Source organism: Asterias rubens, chromosome 5 (genome assembly GCF_902459465.1).
Source record: "Asterias rubens chromosome 5, eAstRub1.3, whole genome shotgun sequence".
NCBI classification, from domain to species: domain Eukaryota; kingdom Metazoa; phylum Echinodermata; class Asteroidea; order Forcipulatida; family Asteriidae; genus Asterias; species Asterias rubens.
Window position 1 is genome coordinate 14,409,464 of NC_047066.1, and position 12,856 is coordinate 14,422,319.

The following is a 12,856-nucleotide window of genomic DNA, read 5'->3' on the forward strand; positions in this document are numbered from 1 at the left end:
CTTTGAGGCAATCTGCCACGTCTTAGGGCCTTGTCGTATGAGGCAACTTTAACAGGCAACTTGGAGGCAGCCAACAAAGGAGGGTGCACCAACTTAATAAACTCCCAAAGCGACCAATGCTAAAAGCAACCAATATTCAAAAATATTCACAAAATATATATAGTCTCTCAGACTCTTGAAAACATACATTTCCAGACAACTAAGCTTTGTGATTTTTGATGGAAATGATGCTGAGTTCCCTTGATGGGAAGATTATCTAAGCAAACAAAACAACAAACAAACAAACAAACAAGTTAACAAGCCTACAAACAACAAACCCTTTTTATTTTACTATCACTATATCAGCAATATTCTAGACCACAAAACTGTATAATTACTACTGGACATAAAGTGTACAATAAGTGCATAAATTCCTTGATTCTTTATTCTTGATGGCACCATGCAGCATGAGATCATTTGTATGTCACAATAAATGTTAAAATCGTTTTTTTTTTTTGCAATATCTGACAACAGACGGCTTAAGAAAGATTTTGTTTGGTTTATAGTAATGTAACAACGCACAATGAGTTGTCAGTGGTCACTGATCCATTTAAACACTAAAGGAAACCCAACACAAACACACATTGTACTTTGTACACTCACTTGTAAAACAGTTGTCATGGTTATGGGCTACTATAAATACAGGCCTGGAATGTCATCTTTGAGAGGGCAAGGCAGTTTTCATTTTGCAAAAGGCATTCCATTGAAAAGTTTACGGGTGAACCTACATGTATTGAAGAGGCACCAAGGCCAACAACAGAGGCAATACATATATGTATATAGATGCTACATTATGTATGGCCTCTGCAGCCTCCCTGGTGTATTTCAGGTCTGTGTATGTGTACACAATAGGTGTAATTGTACTGTATACAAGTCTGTATACATGTAGAAAGTGACACTTGAAGGTGACATCATGGATAGTTTGCATTAGATTGTTGGCCAGGCATACCTGCATGCATGCATGGAAAGTAGAGTTTAACTATACATGAAGTTACATAATACTCACAGAACCCCTTTCACACTAAAATGAAAATCCCACAATATATTCCCTACACTGTAAATACATGTAGCAGATTTATTTGACTTCAAGGGAACATGTACCCTACATGTACTTCTTAAACTACAGTTTTCACATGGTATAAATATATTTTAAAGGTTTTATTGACGCAAGGCGGTGTAATGTATGTAAGAGCCTAATTGTGACACCCTGTTCCCAGAATGGTCAGTCCAATTCTCACCCCCCCCCCCCCCCCCCCCCGCACACACAATGAATTAATTAGGGAATAACAGTGCGAGGACCCGGTCTTCACTGCTTGGTAATGAACGACCTGGTGGCTGGGCCGCTGTTAACGGACCATTGATAAATACTTCTTTAAAGAAATAAACGGCTACAATTTTCAAAATTTTGTGACTCTTCTCGTGTAGAAACTTCCAGACATGTTGAGGGGGCATATTTTAGCTTTTGATGGCTCCCGCCTCTTTCATGTGCTAATCACATTACTGAGAATTTGAGACAGGTGACTTTGTATAAGAATGGTTTGTTAAACGCCCTCAGTGGGGTCAAAGGAGGCAGACGATTGGACGATAGCTGTTCTTTGCGCGTTAAAAACATGCGCAGCAGTGTAGCGTCCCTGTCGTAGCAAGTTGCGTAAATGCAAGGGGTAATACATTTCAGATACGTACGCACATGTGCCAATAAAATAAGATGAATAACCTAACCCTGTGATTTGCCAAAAGCACAGACACTAGTTGTACACAATGTATGCTGGTGTAGTGGCCATTTATTCAAAATTTCCAGAGCCATTCATTTATCAATGCGTAAATTATGCACTAAATGTGTAAGAATACTGTATCTTGTGCAACAGTCACCTGAAGTCATTTTGATAGTGATAAATACAACATCAGATAATATGAGTAGATTTAATACTAACAATGAACTGACCCTTTTGTATTAACAGGGAAAGATCGTAAAATCAAAGATGGCTGCCAGTATCACAGTCACTTCAGTGCTTGATAAGATCAGTAAGGATCATCTAGAATGTCCAATATGCACCAATCGCTTCATCAATCCAACAATGCTAGACTGTCTACACGGCTTCTGCTTCACATGCCTCAAGGAGCTTCACCAACAAGATCCTAACAACTCCATCCTACTGTGTCCTCTGTGCAGAAAGAAAACAACACTAGAAGACAACAAGGTTGAAAGTCTACCTAAGGACTTTAAACTCAATGCCCTGGTGGATGAGTTTACTGTTCAGGAGCAACTCATGGAGGGTCATGGGTCAGAGGTCAAATGTCAAGCCTGTGAAAGAGATCATATGGCTGTTTCCAGATGTATTGACTGTGACAATTTTATTTGTCAAGAATGTCAACAGGCACATCAGCATTTTGCTATTTTGAAATCACATCAAATCTATGCACTTGCTCAACTGCAATCAGGTGTAGTAACCTATCGCAGTAAGATCAGGGAGTACATTCCAAAGTGTGGCAAGCACAGTGATCAGACTCTGAACATCTACTGCAACACATGCCAGAAGTTAGAATGCACAACATGTACTGTTCTTGATCATGGAAATCCAAAGCATGACCTTATTGGCATACCTGAGGCTTTAGACCAATGCAAACAGGAAGTCGCAGAGCTGGTTGCAAAAGCTGAGAAGTGCAAGGTGGATATTCAAACTGCCATGGAACAAGCCAGTGAGTCTCGCAAGAAACTGGAATCTTCATATGCTGAAACCAATATGAAAATCTCCCAGAAGGCTGCCAAGGAGAGAGCAAAGATCACAGAAGAGGAAAAGCAGCTGAAGCAAGAGGCAGAGAGTGTTTACAAAGACAGAGTCCAGACATTTGAAACTGCAGAGGCAACCAATACAAAAGAAGTGACCCAGGTAGAGCACAAGCTGGGTGAAGTGAATCAGTTCATGACCCAAGCAAGCTCTCATGAGATTATGGATTTCAAGCTGAAACTTACAAACAATCTCGATGAACTAACTAAGAAACAAGGTGAGATTGTGTCTGACAGGTTTTCCTTTCTTGAGTTTGAAGAAGGTGAAAGGTCAGTGGGAAGACTGGTGCTGGAAGATGAGCAACAAGCTAAAGCAGAGGCTCAGGCCAAGGAACATGAAACAATCCATACAAAACAGGAGTGGAAACTGAAGGAAAGTGTTAGTAAAATTGGGAACACAATATTTAAGTGGGCGAAATCGGTTGCAGCTTTCTCCGACAATGAAATAGTAGTACTAGATACAACACACAATGCATTGTTTTCATTAAAACCTCAATTAGCAGCAGACAAATCACAATCTACTCACTGCCTACAAAGATTAAAAGTCACAGGACTTACTAAACCAACAGCACTCACTGTGGACAATAATGATCACCTGTATGTGGTTGACAATAGAGAAGTCAAGGTTTTTAACAGGAAATATATGCTCCATCATCAGTTCCAGCTAAGTGGGAGAAAGCTCTCCCCATCATGCCTTGCAGTGGATGAAAACAATCTCATAGCAGTGGGTTATTCACAAGGGCTAATCTCACTCTACAACCCTGATGGATCACTCATCAGAACATTCTCTACTCCAGTAAAGGTAGACTATTTGACTTTATACAATGAGAGGATTATCTTCAACAGTAGTACAGATGATCCAGATTTACACTTAGTTGATTATCAGGGTGGAAAGGTGTTCTCAGTAGATATTGATCAGTCTGAAGGATCCTTTGGTTTGTGCTGTGGTAAAGATGGAAGTATCTTTGTTGCTCAATATAATGGGACAACACAAAACAATAGAATATGTCAGTACAGTCCTGATGGCAAGTACATTGGATGTGTCATTGAGGATTGTGGTAATGCCTATGACATCACATTCACACCATCTGGCAACCTTGTAGTAGCAGCATACACATCAGTAAAAATCTACCAAGTTGTTTCCCCAGTATAGTAAGACTTCACCTTGTAACATGCTAAAGTGAACGAACCAAAACAACTAAAAGCCCTTTTCACACGACAAAGTCAAACTAGGGTCCTTGGTCCCCGGTGCCAGTTGTCTTGACCAAGGACGTTAGTCAAACTCAAACAGGACCTTTCACACGGCGCAGAAACCAACGTCCCGTGTCTCGGAACATTCGTCTTTTGTGGTGCTAAAGGTCAACATTGTTCATCGCCATTTCACTGATATCCGCATCGCCAACGTATGTACCAATCATTTTTCTGCACTGTCGTGAATCGGCGGCCCCTAACAAAGATTTTTGTTTTGGACGAAGAATGAACGTGTAGTTGAGTTGCTCGAACCATTCACTCATGCTCCGACCACCAATTCCAAACAGAAAATGTAACAATCGATTATAAACTGGGGAGTGCAGATTCTTACCGATGAATGTTGTCATAAATCTGGCACGCATTTTGTTGCACACTGAAGTTTTTTTATATAAATATGTCGTTCTATGCTCGATCATGAAACTTATCGAACGAATGCTACGTAGGCCTACTCCTAGAACTATGCTGGAATTTCAGGGAAAATCAAATTGATTTTCGAGAGTGAACTTTTTGAAACATGTCTCAACGATCTCATGCTAAACATTGAAAACTTGCTCTCTTGAAGGAGTCATGCACACGTTCTCATAAACATGCTCAAAGGTTTAACGTTATCGTACAACAGGGTCGAACATCTTGATTTTCTTGCACTATGTGTTTCTTCTTGCGCGCATGCGTAGTAGCTCCAGCCACACCAGGGTCCTTCGTTACGCAAGCAATGTTCATTCACACAGCACACACGGGCGATCGTGGTATAATTTTCACAACGTTGTGTTTTCAAGACGGAGGTCTGGACCTTGGTCTTAAAAAGACCACGGACCCGTGCCTATTTAAGCAGAGGTACCTTTCACACGATGTGGATTAAACAACGTTGTGTTCTTAAGACCAAGGACCCCCTGCTTATTTTCCTCGTGTGAAAAGGCCTTAAAACAATAATATCATAGCAAGCACATTACCCTAGTTCATGTACATTGTACCTTTGGTTTTGCTGGAAGTAACGGTTTGAATACCTTGTGTTTGATTTATTAAAGAATCTGGACAATTAATTTCCTAATCCTGAATACAACCTTGAAGAGCATCCACAATCTCAGATGTCTGAAGCCAAAGGCAAAGAAGGCAATATGGCTCTATGTACATAAACGTTGTTTCAGAACAAAAATGGTGTAAATCTCCTAAATTACTGTTTACGTGAAATGCTTGCGAAGATATTTTTTAAACATCAACGGAGGTTGAAGGAACACGTTGCCTTGGATTGGACGAGTTGGTCTATAAAAAGCATTTGTAACTGTTTGTTATAAAATGCATTTGGTTGGAAAGATGTTTTACAGGTAGAATACATACAAATTTGCCTCGAAATTGCGTGGTTTTCCTTTTACTTTGCGAACTAACACGGTCGGCCATTTATGGGAGTCAATATTTGACTCCCATTGGCCGACCGTGTTAGTCATCGAGGTAAAAGGAAAACTGGCAATTTCGTGGCATGTTTGTGTGGATCATTGTATTCTACTTTTACAACATCTTATGCTTTTTATAACAAACGGTTACAAACGCTTTTCAAAGACCAACTCGACCGCTCAAAGGCAGCGTGTTCCTATAAGATATTATGTTGTTCCACTGTGACTTTTATGCCAGATACAAATTTGTTGAGGAATCACGATTAGATACAAGACGAACTGTACAAACATACTCAATAACCAAAAATAACCTTGTTGCACCATGGTCGCATGGACACAACAATTTCATCAGTGAAGCAGATTATGATGTACTTTTATATTACACCTCTTGCTTGTTCTGTTTTCTGGTTGGCTGAAACACGGTCACATGCATGAGATTTACGCCACCAGGAACTAGACCTGCATTGAGACACTGTGTGTGTACGCTTTGCAGGAAATAGTTCCATGTGTGGGCAATACACTTATAATTTTTGACTGGTTACAGCGCCCTCTCTTGGCATGAATGATAGACTAGCAACTAAAAAGTTTCTTTCTTATTTCACATTTTTGACCCAAGGTGTTATAAAACAAATTATGGACTGGCACATTATGGACTGGCACATTATGGACTGGCCTTATTCAGTAAATAGTGTACGTCTATTCCTGTGAGTGACCAGAGGAGGGACCTATTTCCCTCAGCCTTCAGCCTTAGGAAATAGGTCCCTCTCCTGGTCACTCAAAGTCCCTTGGAGGAATAGACATGCAATATTTACCTCATTGCCAGTCAACAAGTGTTCAATAACATGTGAATGGCTTATAATGTACAATATAGTTCAACATGCACTAAAAGGCATGGTTGGTCAATAAGGTCACTTTCATATTAATAGTTATTTTTTATTTTTAATGCCTGTAAATGGGAATCAGAATGTACTAAAACTACTGTTTACATAAACTGATGATTATTGTAAATTTTCTTTTACTACTATTATTATATTAAAACATTCTATTTTGCTTGTACAATAAATTGTGACTAAAACACAATTCATCTCTATAATCTGCTCTAACAGACCTGTTCACTTCGTTTTTGAAAAGGGCAAGGGCACCAAGGCATTTCTCCTTGGTAAGGGCACCATCAGCCAGGAGAAATTTTAGGTCATGCACAGTGTGGGATGTACTTTGTGTATGAAAAGCCCGGCTTGTATATTGTACTTCCTGCGAATGTGAAGCGAATTTTGACGTCGCAAGCTGTTTTCATGTTTTCATATTATTATGTTTCGCGTTGAGCAGGCGTTGTGGAGGCAACTGACACAAAATTACTCGTTGTGAATTTGTGACGTCAAAATTTGTATCGCATTCACAGGAATGTACATGTATGAACCGGGCTTTATACACAGAATACTGTGAAACGGTTAGGGATAGTGCAAGCTGCGCACAGGTGTGCAGAAATTGTGCAGGTGAAAATGTCAAGCATCACGGTGATGTGTGATGAGCGTGTCCATCCGCGACCCAATTAACACACCAGAGGGTGGGCAAGGGGGAGGGGGGGCACTTTGAGGCAATCTGACACGTCTTACGACCTTGTCGCACAAGGCAACTTTTACAGGCATCTATAGATGGAGACCAAGGACAAAACAGACACAAGAAAGTAAAAGGTCTTTACAGGGGAATTCTAAAGACTGGGCCCGTGCTCTACACAAGGACATTTTTGTGTAAAATGTATGGGAAACTTGTGCAGGGACAAAGGAAAGAAAAAAAGCACGCTCTTGAAAACATACATTTCAAGACGATTAAGCTTTCAGAGTTTTGGTGGGAATAGAATATGCTGAGTTCCCTTGATGGGAAAATTATCTATAGCATACTAAACAACAAATAAACAAGTAAACAAGCCTAAAAACAACAAACCCTTTTTATTTTACTATCACTACATCAGCAATATTCTAGACCACAAAACTGTCTAATTACTTACAGACAAAAAGTGTTGGACATAAAGTGAACAATAAGTGCATAAATTCCTTGATTTTATATTCTTGATGGCACCATGCAGCATGAGATCATTTGTATGTCACAATAAATGTTTATGGATCGTCAAAAAAAAAATATCTGACAACAGAAAGATTTTGTTTGGTTTAGAGTAATGTAACAACGCACAATGAGTTGTCAGTGGTCACTGATCCATTAAAACACTAATGGAAACCCAACACAAACACACATTGTACTTTGTACACTCTCTTGTAAAACAGTTGTCATGGTTATGGTTTACTATAAATACAGGCCTGGAATGTCATCTTTGAGAGGGCAAGGCCCTTTTCATTTTGTAAAAGTCACTTCCATTCCATTCCACAGGAACCTTTTATTTGAAAGGGGCACCAAGGCTAAGACTAGAGAGCAGTAGATGCTATGGCCTCCACAGCCCTTCCAGGTCTGTGTACACGATAGGCGTAATTGTATTGTACATGTATACTACACTTGACGGTGACATCATTGGATCTATAAATAGAAAGGGGAATTTTCTTTCAGGGAGTGATGAGCAATAATGCCAACTACAGTGTACATGGTACTATGGACTAGTGCATCACACAGACCCAGCACTAACAGTATACAGTAAGCCAAGACAGAAGTCACAGCTTTTGGGTGAAAACTGATGAAGAAAGACCTCCAACAACACCAAGAAATTGTTTGAAACCATACACAATCGTAAGTACTTGTTAGTCCATGAACTGTAGGGACAATTATTTAGACTGAGGTCAAATAGTTTGCATGTGATTGTTGGCAAAGGTTCTTTTTCTTGTTTTAACCCAGGGATGCTAAAGCACTCAATATTCAAACTATAATAACTGCCTGGCAAGCCGTTTCACAATTAAATGTGTAACTATTGAGAAGATCATAGAGTAAGGACAGAGGTGAGAAGATGAACAATGCAAAATTACGTACAAAATGTGTAAGAACATGGTTCCAGCAACTTGTCTTTTGCACAAGTACAATCACCTGAAATCATAACACATTAAAAGATACAATATGAGTAGATTACTAACAGTATAGTTAATTGATATTTTTGCACCAACAGGGAAAGATCGTAACAAGCTCATGTCAAAAATGGCTGCCAGTATCACAGTCACTTCAGTGCTTGATAAGATCAGTAAGGATCATCTAGAATGTCCAATATGCACCAATCGCTTCATCAATCCAACAATGCTAAACTGTCTACACAGCTTCTGCTTCACATGCCTCAAGGAGCTTCACCAACAAGATCCTAACAACTCCATCCTACTGTGTCCTCTGTGCAGAAAGAAAACAACACTAGAAGACAACAAGGTTGATAGTCTACCTAAGGACTTTAAACTCAATGCCCTGGTGGATGAGTTTACTGTTCAGGAGCAACTCATGGAGGGTCATGGGTCAGAGGTCAAATGTCAAGCCTGTGAACATGGTGAACGAGATCATACCGCTGTTTCTAGATGTATTGACTGTGAACATTTTCTTTGTCAAGATTGTCAACAAGCACATCAGCAATTGGCTATTTTGAAATCACATAAAATCTACACATTTGCTCAACTGCAATCAGGTGTAGTAACCTACCGCAGTAAAATCAGGGAGTACATTCCAAAGTGTGGCAAGCACAGTGATCAGACTCTGAACATCTACTGCAACACATGCCAGAAGTTAGAATGCACAACATGTAGGCCTACTGTTCTTGATCATGGAAATCCAAAACATGACCTTATTGGCATACCTGAGGCTTTAGACAAATGCAAACAGGAAGTCGCAGAGCTGGTTGCAAAAGCTGAGAAGTGCAAGGTGGATATTCAAACTGCCATGGAACAAGCCAGTGAGTCTCGCAAGAAACTGGAATCTTCATATGCTGAAACCAATAAGAAAATCTCCAAGAAGGCTGCCAAGGAGAGAGCAAAGATCACCAAAGAGGAAAAGCAGCTGATGCAAGAGGCAGAGAGTGTTTACAAAGACAGAGTCCAGACATTTGAAACTGCAGAGGCAACCAACACAAAAGAAGTGACCCAGGTAGAGCACAAGCTGGATGAAGTTAATCAGTTCATGACCCAAGCAAGCTCTCATGAGATTCTGGATTTCAAGCTGAAACTTATAAACAATCTTGATGAACTTACTAAGAAACAAGGTGAGATTGTGTCTGACAGGCTTTCCTTTCTTGAGTTTGAAGAAGGTGAAAGGTCAGTGGGAAGACTGGTGCTGGAAGATGATCAACAAGCTAAAGCAGAGGCTCAGGCCAAGGAACATGAAACAATCCATACAAAACAAGAGTGGAATCTGAAGGAAAGTTACAGTCAATTTGGCTTCACAAAGTTGAAAAATGCAAGGTCTGTTACAGCTTTCTCAGATAATGAATTAGTAGTATTAGATACAACACACAAAGCACTGTTTGCATTAAAACCCCAAGTAGCAGCAAACAAATCACAATCTACTCACTGCTCACAAAGATTAAATGTCAAAGGTCTTACTAAACCAACAGCACTCACTGTGGACAATAATGATCACCTGTATGTGATTGATGATCTAGAAGTCAAGGTTTTTAACAGGAAATATATGCCCCTCTATCAGTTCCAAGTAAGTGTAAGAAACTTCTCCCCATCATGCCTTGCAGTGGATGAAAACAATCTCATAGCAGTGGGTTATTCACAATGGCGGCAGATCTCACTCTACAACCCTTATGGATCACGAATCAGAACATTCTGTACTCCAGCAAATGTAGACTATTTGACTTCATACAAGGAGAGGATTATCTACAGCAGTCGAATTGATAAACAGTTACACTCAGTTGATTATAAGGGTGGAAAGGTGTTCTCAGTAGATACTGATCAGTCTGAAATATCCTTTGGTGTGTGCTGTGATAAAGATGGTAGTATCTTTGTTGCTCAATTCCATAGAGGAGCCAGGAGAATATGTCAGTACAGTCCTGATGGCAAGTACATTGGATGTGTCATTGAGGCTTGTGGTTATGCCTATGACATCACATTCACACCATCTGGCAATATTGTAGTAGCAGCAGACCAATCAGTAAACATCTTCAAAGTTGTTTCCCGGTACAACAGTAAGACCTCACCTTGTAACATGCTAAAGTGAACAAACCAAAACAACTAAAACAATAGTATCATAGCATGCACATTACCCTAGTTCATGTACATTGTAGCTTTGGTTTTACTGGAAGTGAACACTGTAGATGTACCTTGTTTTTGATTTAGCAGAGAATCTGGACAAACAATTTCCTAATCCTGAATACAACCTTGAAGAGCATCCACAATCTGAAATGTCTGAAGCCAAAGGCAAAGGAGGCAATATGGCATGATGTACATTACGTTGTTTCAGAACAAAAAGGTTGTAAATCTCCTAAATTACTGTTTACGTGAAACGCTTGTGAAAATGTTTTTAAAAAATCAATGGAGGTTAAAGGAACACGTTGCCTTGGATCGGACGAGTTGGTCTATAAAAAGCGTTTGTAACTGTTTGTTATAAAATGCATTTGGTTGGAAAGATGTTTTAAAGGTAGAATACATACAAATTTGCCTCGAAATTGCGTGGTTTTCCTTTTACTTTGCGAACTAACACGGTCGGCCATTTATGGGAGTCAATATTTGACTTCCATTAGCCGACCGTGTTAGTCGACGAGGTAAAAGGAAAACTGGCAATTTCGTGGCATGTTTGTGTGGATCATTGTATTCTACTTTTACAATATCTCATGCTTTTTATAACAAATGGTTACAAATGCTTTTCAAAGACCAACTCGACCGCTCAAAGGCAACGTGTTCCTATAAGATGTTATGTTGTTCCACTGTGACTTTTATGCCAGATACAAATTTGTTGAGGAATCACGATTAGATACAAGACGAACTGTACAAATATACTCAATAACCAAAAATTACCTTGTTGCACCATGGTCGCATGGACACAACAATTTCATCAGTGAAGCAGATTATGATGTACTTTTATATTACACCGCTTGCTAGTTCTGTTTTCTGGTTGGCTGAAACACGGTCACATGCATGAGATTTACGCCACCAGGAACTAGACCCACATTGAGACATTGTGTGTACGCTTTGCAGGAAATAGTTCCATGTGTGGGCAATAGACTTATAATTTTTGACTGGTTACAGCGCCCTCTCTTGACATGAATGATGGACTAGCAACTAAAAAGTTTCTTTCTTATTTCACATTTTTGACCCAAGGTGTTGTAAAACAAATTATGGACTGGCACATTATGGACCGGCCTAGTTCAGTAAATAGTGTACGTCTATTCCCCCTCGGGCCTGTGAGTGACCAGAGGAGGGACCTTTTTCCCTCAGCCTTCAGCCTTAGGAAATAGGTCCCTCTCCTGGTCACTCAAAGTCCCTTGGAGGAATAGACATGCAATATTTACCTCATTGCCAGTCAACAAGTGTTCAATAACATGTGAATGGCTTATAATGTACAATATAGTTCAACATGCACTAAAAGGCATGGTTGTTCAATAAGGTCACTTTCATATTAATAGTTATTTTTTATTTTTAATGCCTGTAAATGGGAATCAGAATGTACTAAAACTACTGTTTAAATAAACTGATGATTATTGTAAATTTTCTTTTACTACTATTATTATATTAAAACATTCTATTTTGCTTGTACAATAAATTGTGACTAAAACACAATTCATCTCTATCATCTGCTCTCACAGACCTGTTCACTTCGTTTTTGAAAAGGGCAAGGGCACCAAGGCATTTCTCCTTGGTAAGGGCACCATTAGCCAGGAGAAATTTTAGGTCATGCACAGTGTGGGATGTTCTTTGTGTATGAAAAGCCCGGCTCGTATATTCTGCGAATGTGAAGCGAATTTTGACGTCGCAAGCTGTTTTCATGTTTTCATATTATTATGTTTCGCGTTGAGCAGGCGTTGTGGAGGCAAGTAACACAAAATTACTCGTTGTGAATTTGTGACGTCAAAATTTGTATCGCATTCACAGGAATGTACATGTATGAACCGGGCTTTATACACAGAATACTGTGAAACGGATAGGGATAGTGCAAGCTGCGCACAGGTGTGCAGAAATTGTGCAGGTGAAAATGTCACGCATCACAGTGATGTGTGATGACCGTGTCCATCCGCGACCCAATTAACACACCAGAGGGTGGGCAAGGGGGGGGGGGGGGGGCACTTTGAGGCAATCTGACACGTCTTACGACCTTGTCGCACGAGGCAACTATAGATGGAGACCAAGGACAAAACAGACACGGGAAAGTAAAAGGTCTTCACAGGGGAATTCTAAAGACTGGGCCCATGCTCTACACAAGGAAATTTTTGTGTAAAAATGTATGGGAAACTTGTGCAGGGACAAAGGAAAGAACAAAAGCA

The 12,856-nt window shown here is 39.9% G+C and overlaps 2 protein-coding genes across 2 annotated transcripts in view; both read left to right on the plus strand.

Moving 5' to 3' along the window:
- Positions 1-5,321, plus strand: part of LOC117290690 (E3 ubiquitin-protein ligase TRIM33-like) — an 8,268-nt gene extending 2,947 nt beyond the window's left edge. The window contains exon 2 of the mRNA XM_033772211.1: positions 1,998-5,321. Coding sequence (XP_033628102.1) covers positions 2,019-3,977 — 1,959 coding nt within the window. The 5' untranslated portion in view covers positions 1,998-2,018 and the 3' untranslated portion in view covers positions 3,978-5,321. The remainder of the gene's footprint in view (positions 1-1,997) is intronic.
- A 2,657-nt stretch (positions 5,322-7,978) lies between these two features.
- On the plus strand, positions 7,979-10,596 carry LOC117290203 (tripartite motif-containing protein 45-like). Its single transcript, XM_033771460.1, has 2 exons — positions 7,979-8,196; positions 8,567-10,596. Exon 2 carries the CDS (start codon positions 8,587-8,589, stop codon positions 10,594-10,596), a length of 2,010 nt encoding a protein of 669 aa, XP_033627351.1. The 5' UTR covers positions 7,979-8,196; positions 8,567-8,586.
- Positions 10,597-12,856: the final 2,260 nt, after the last annotated feature.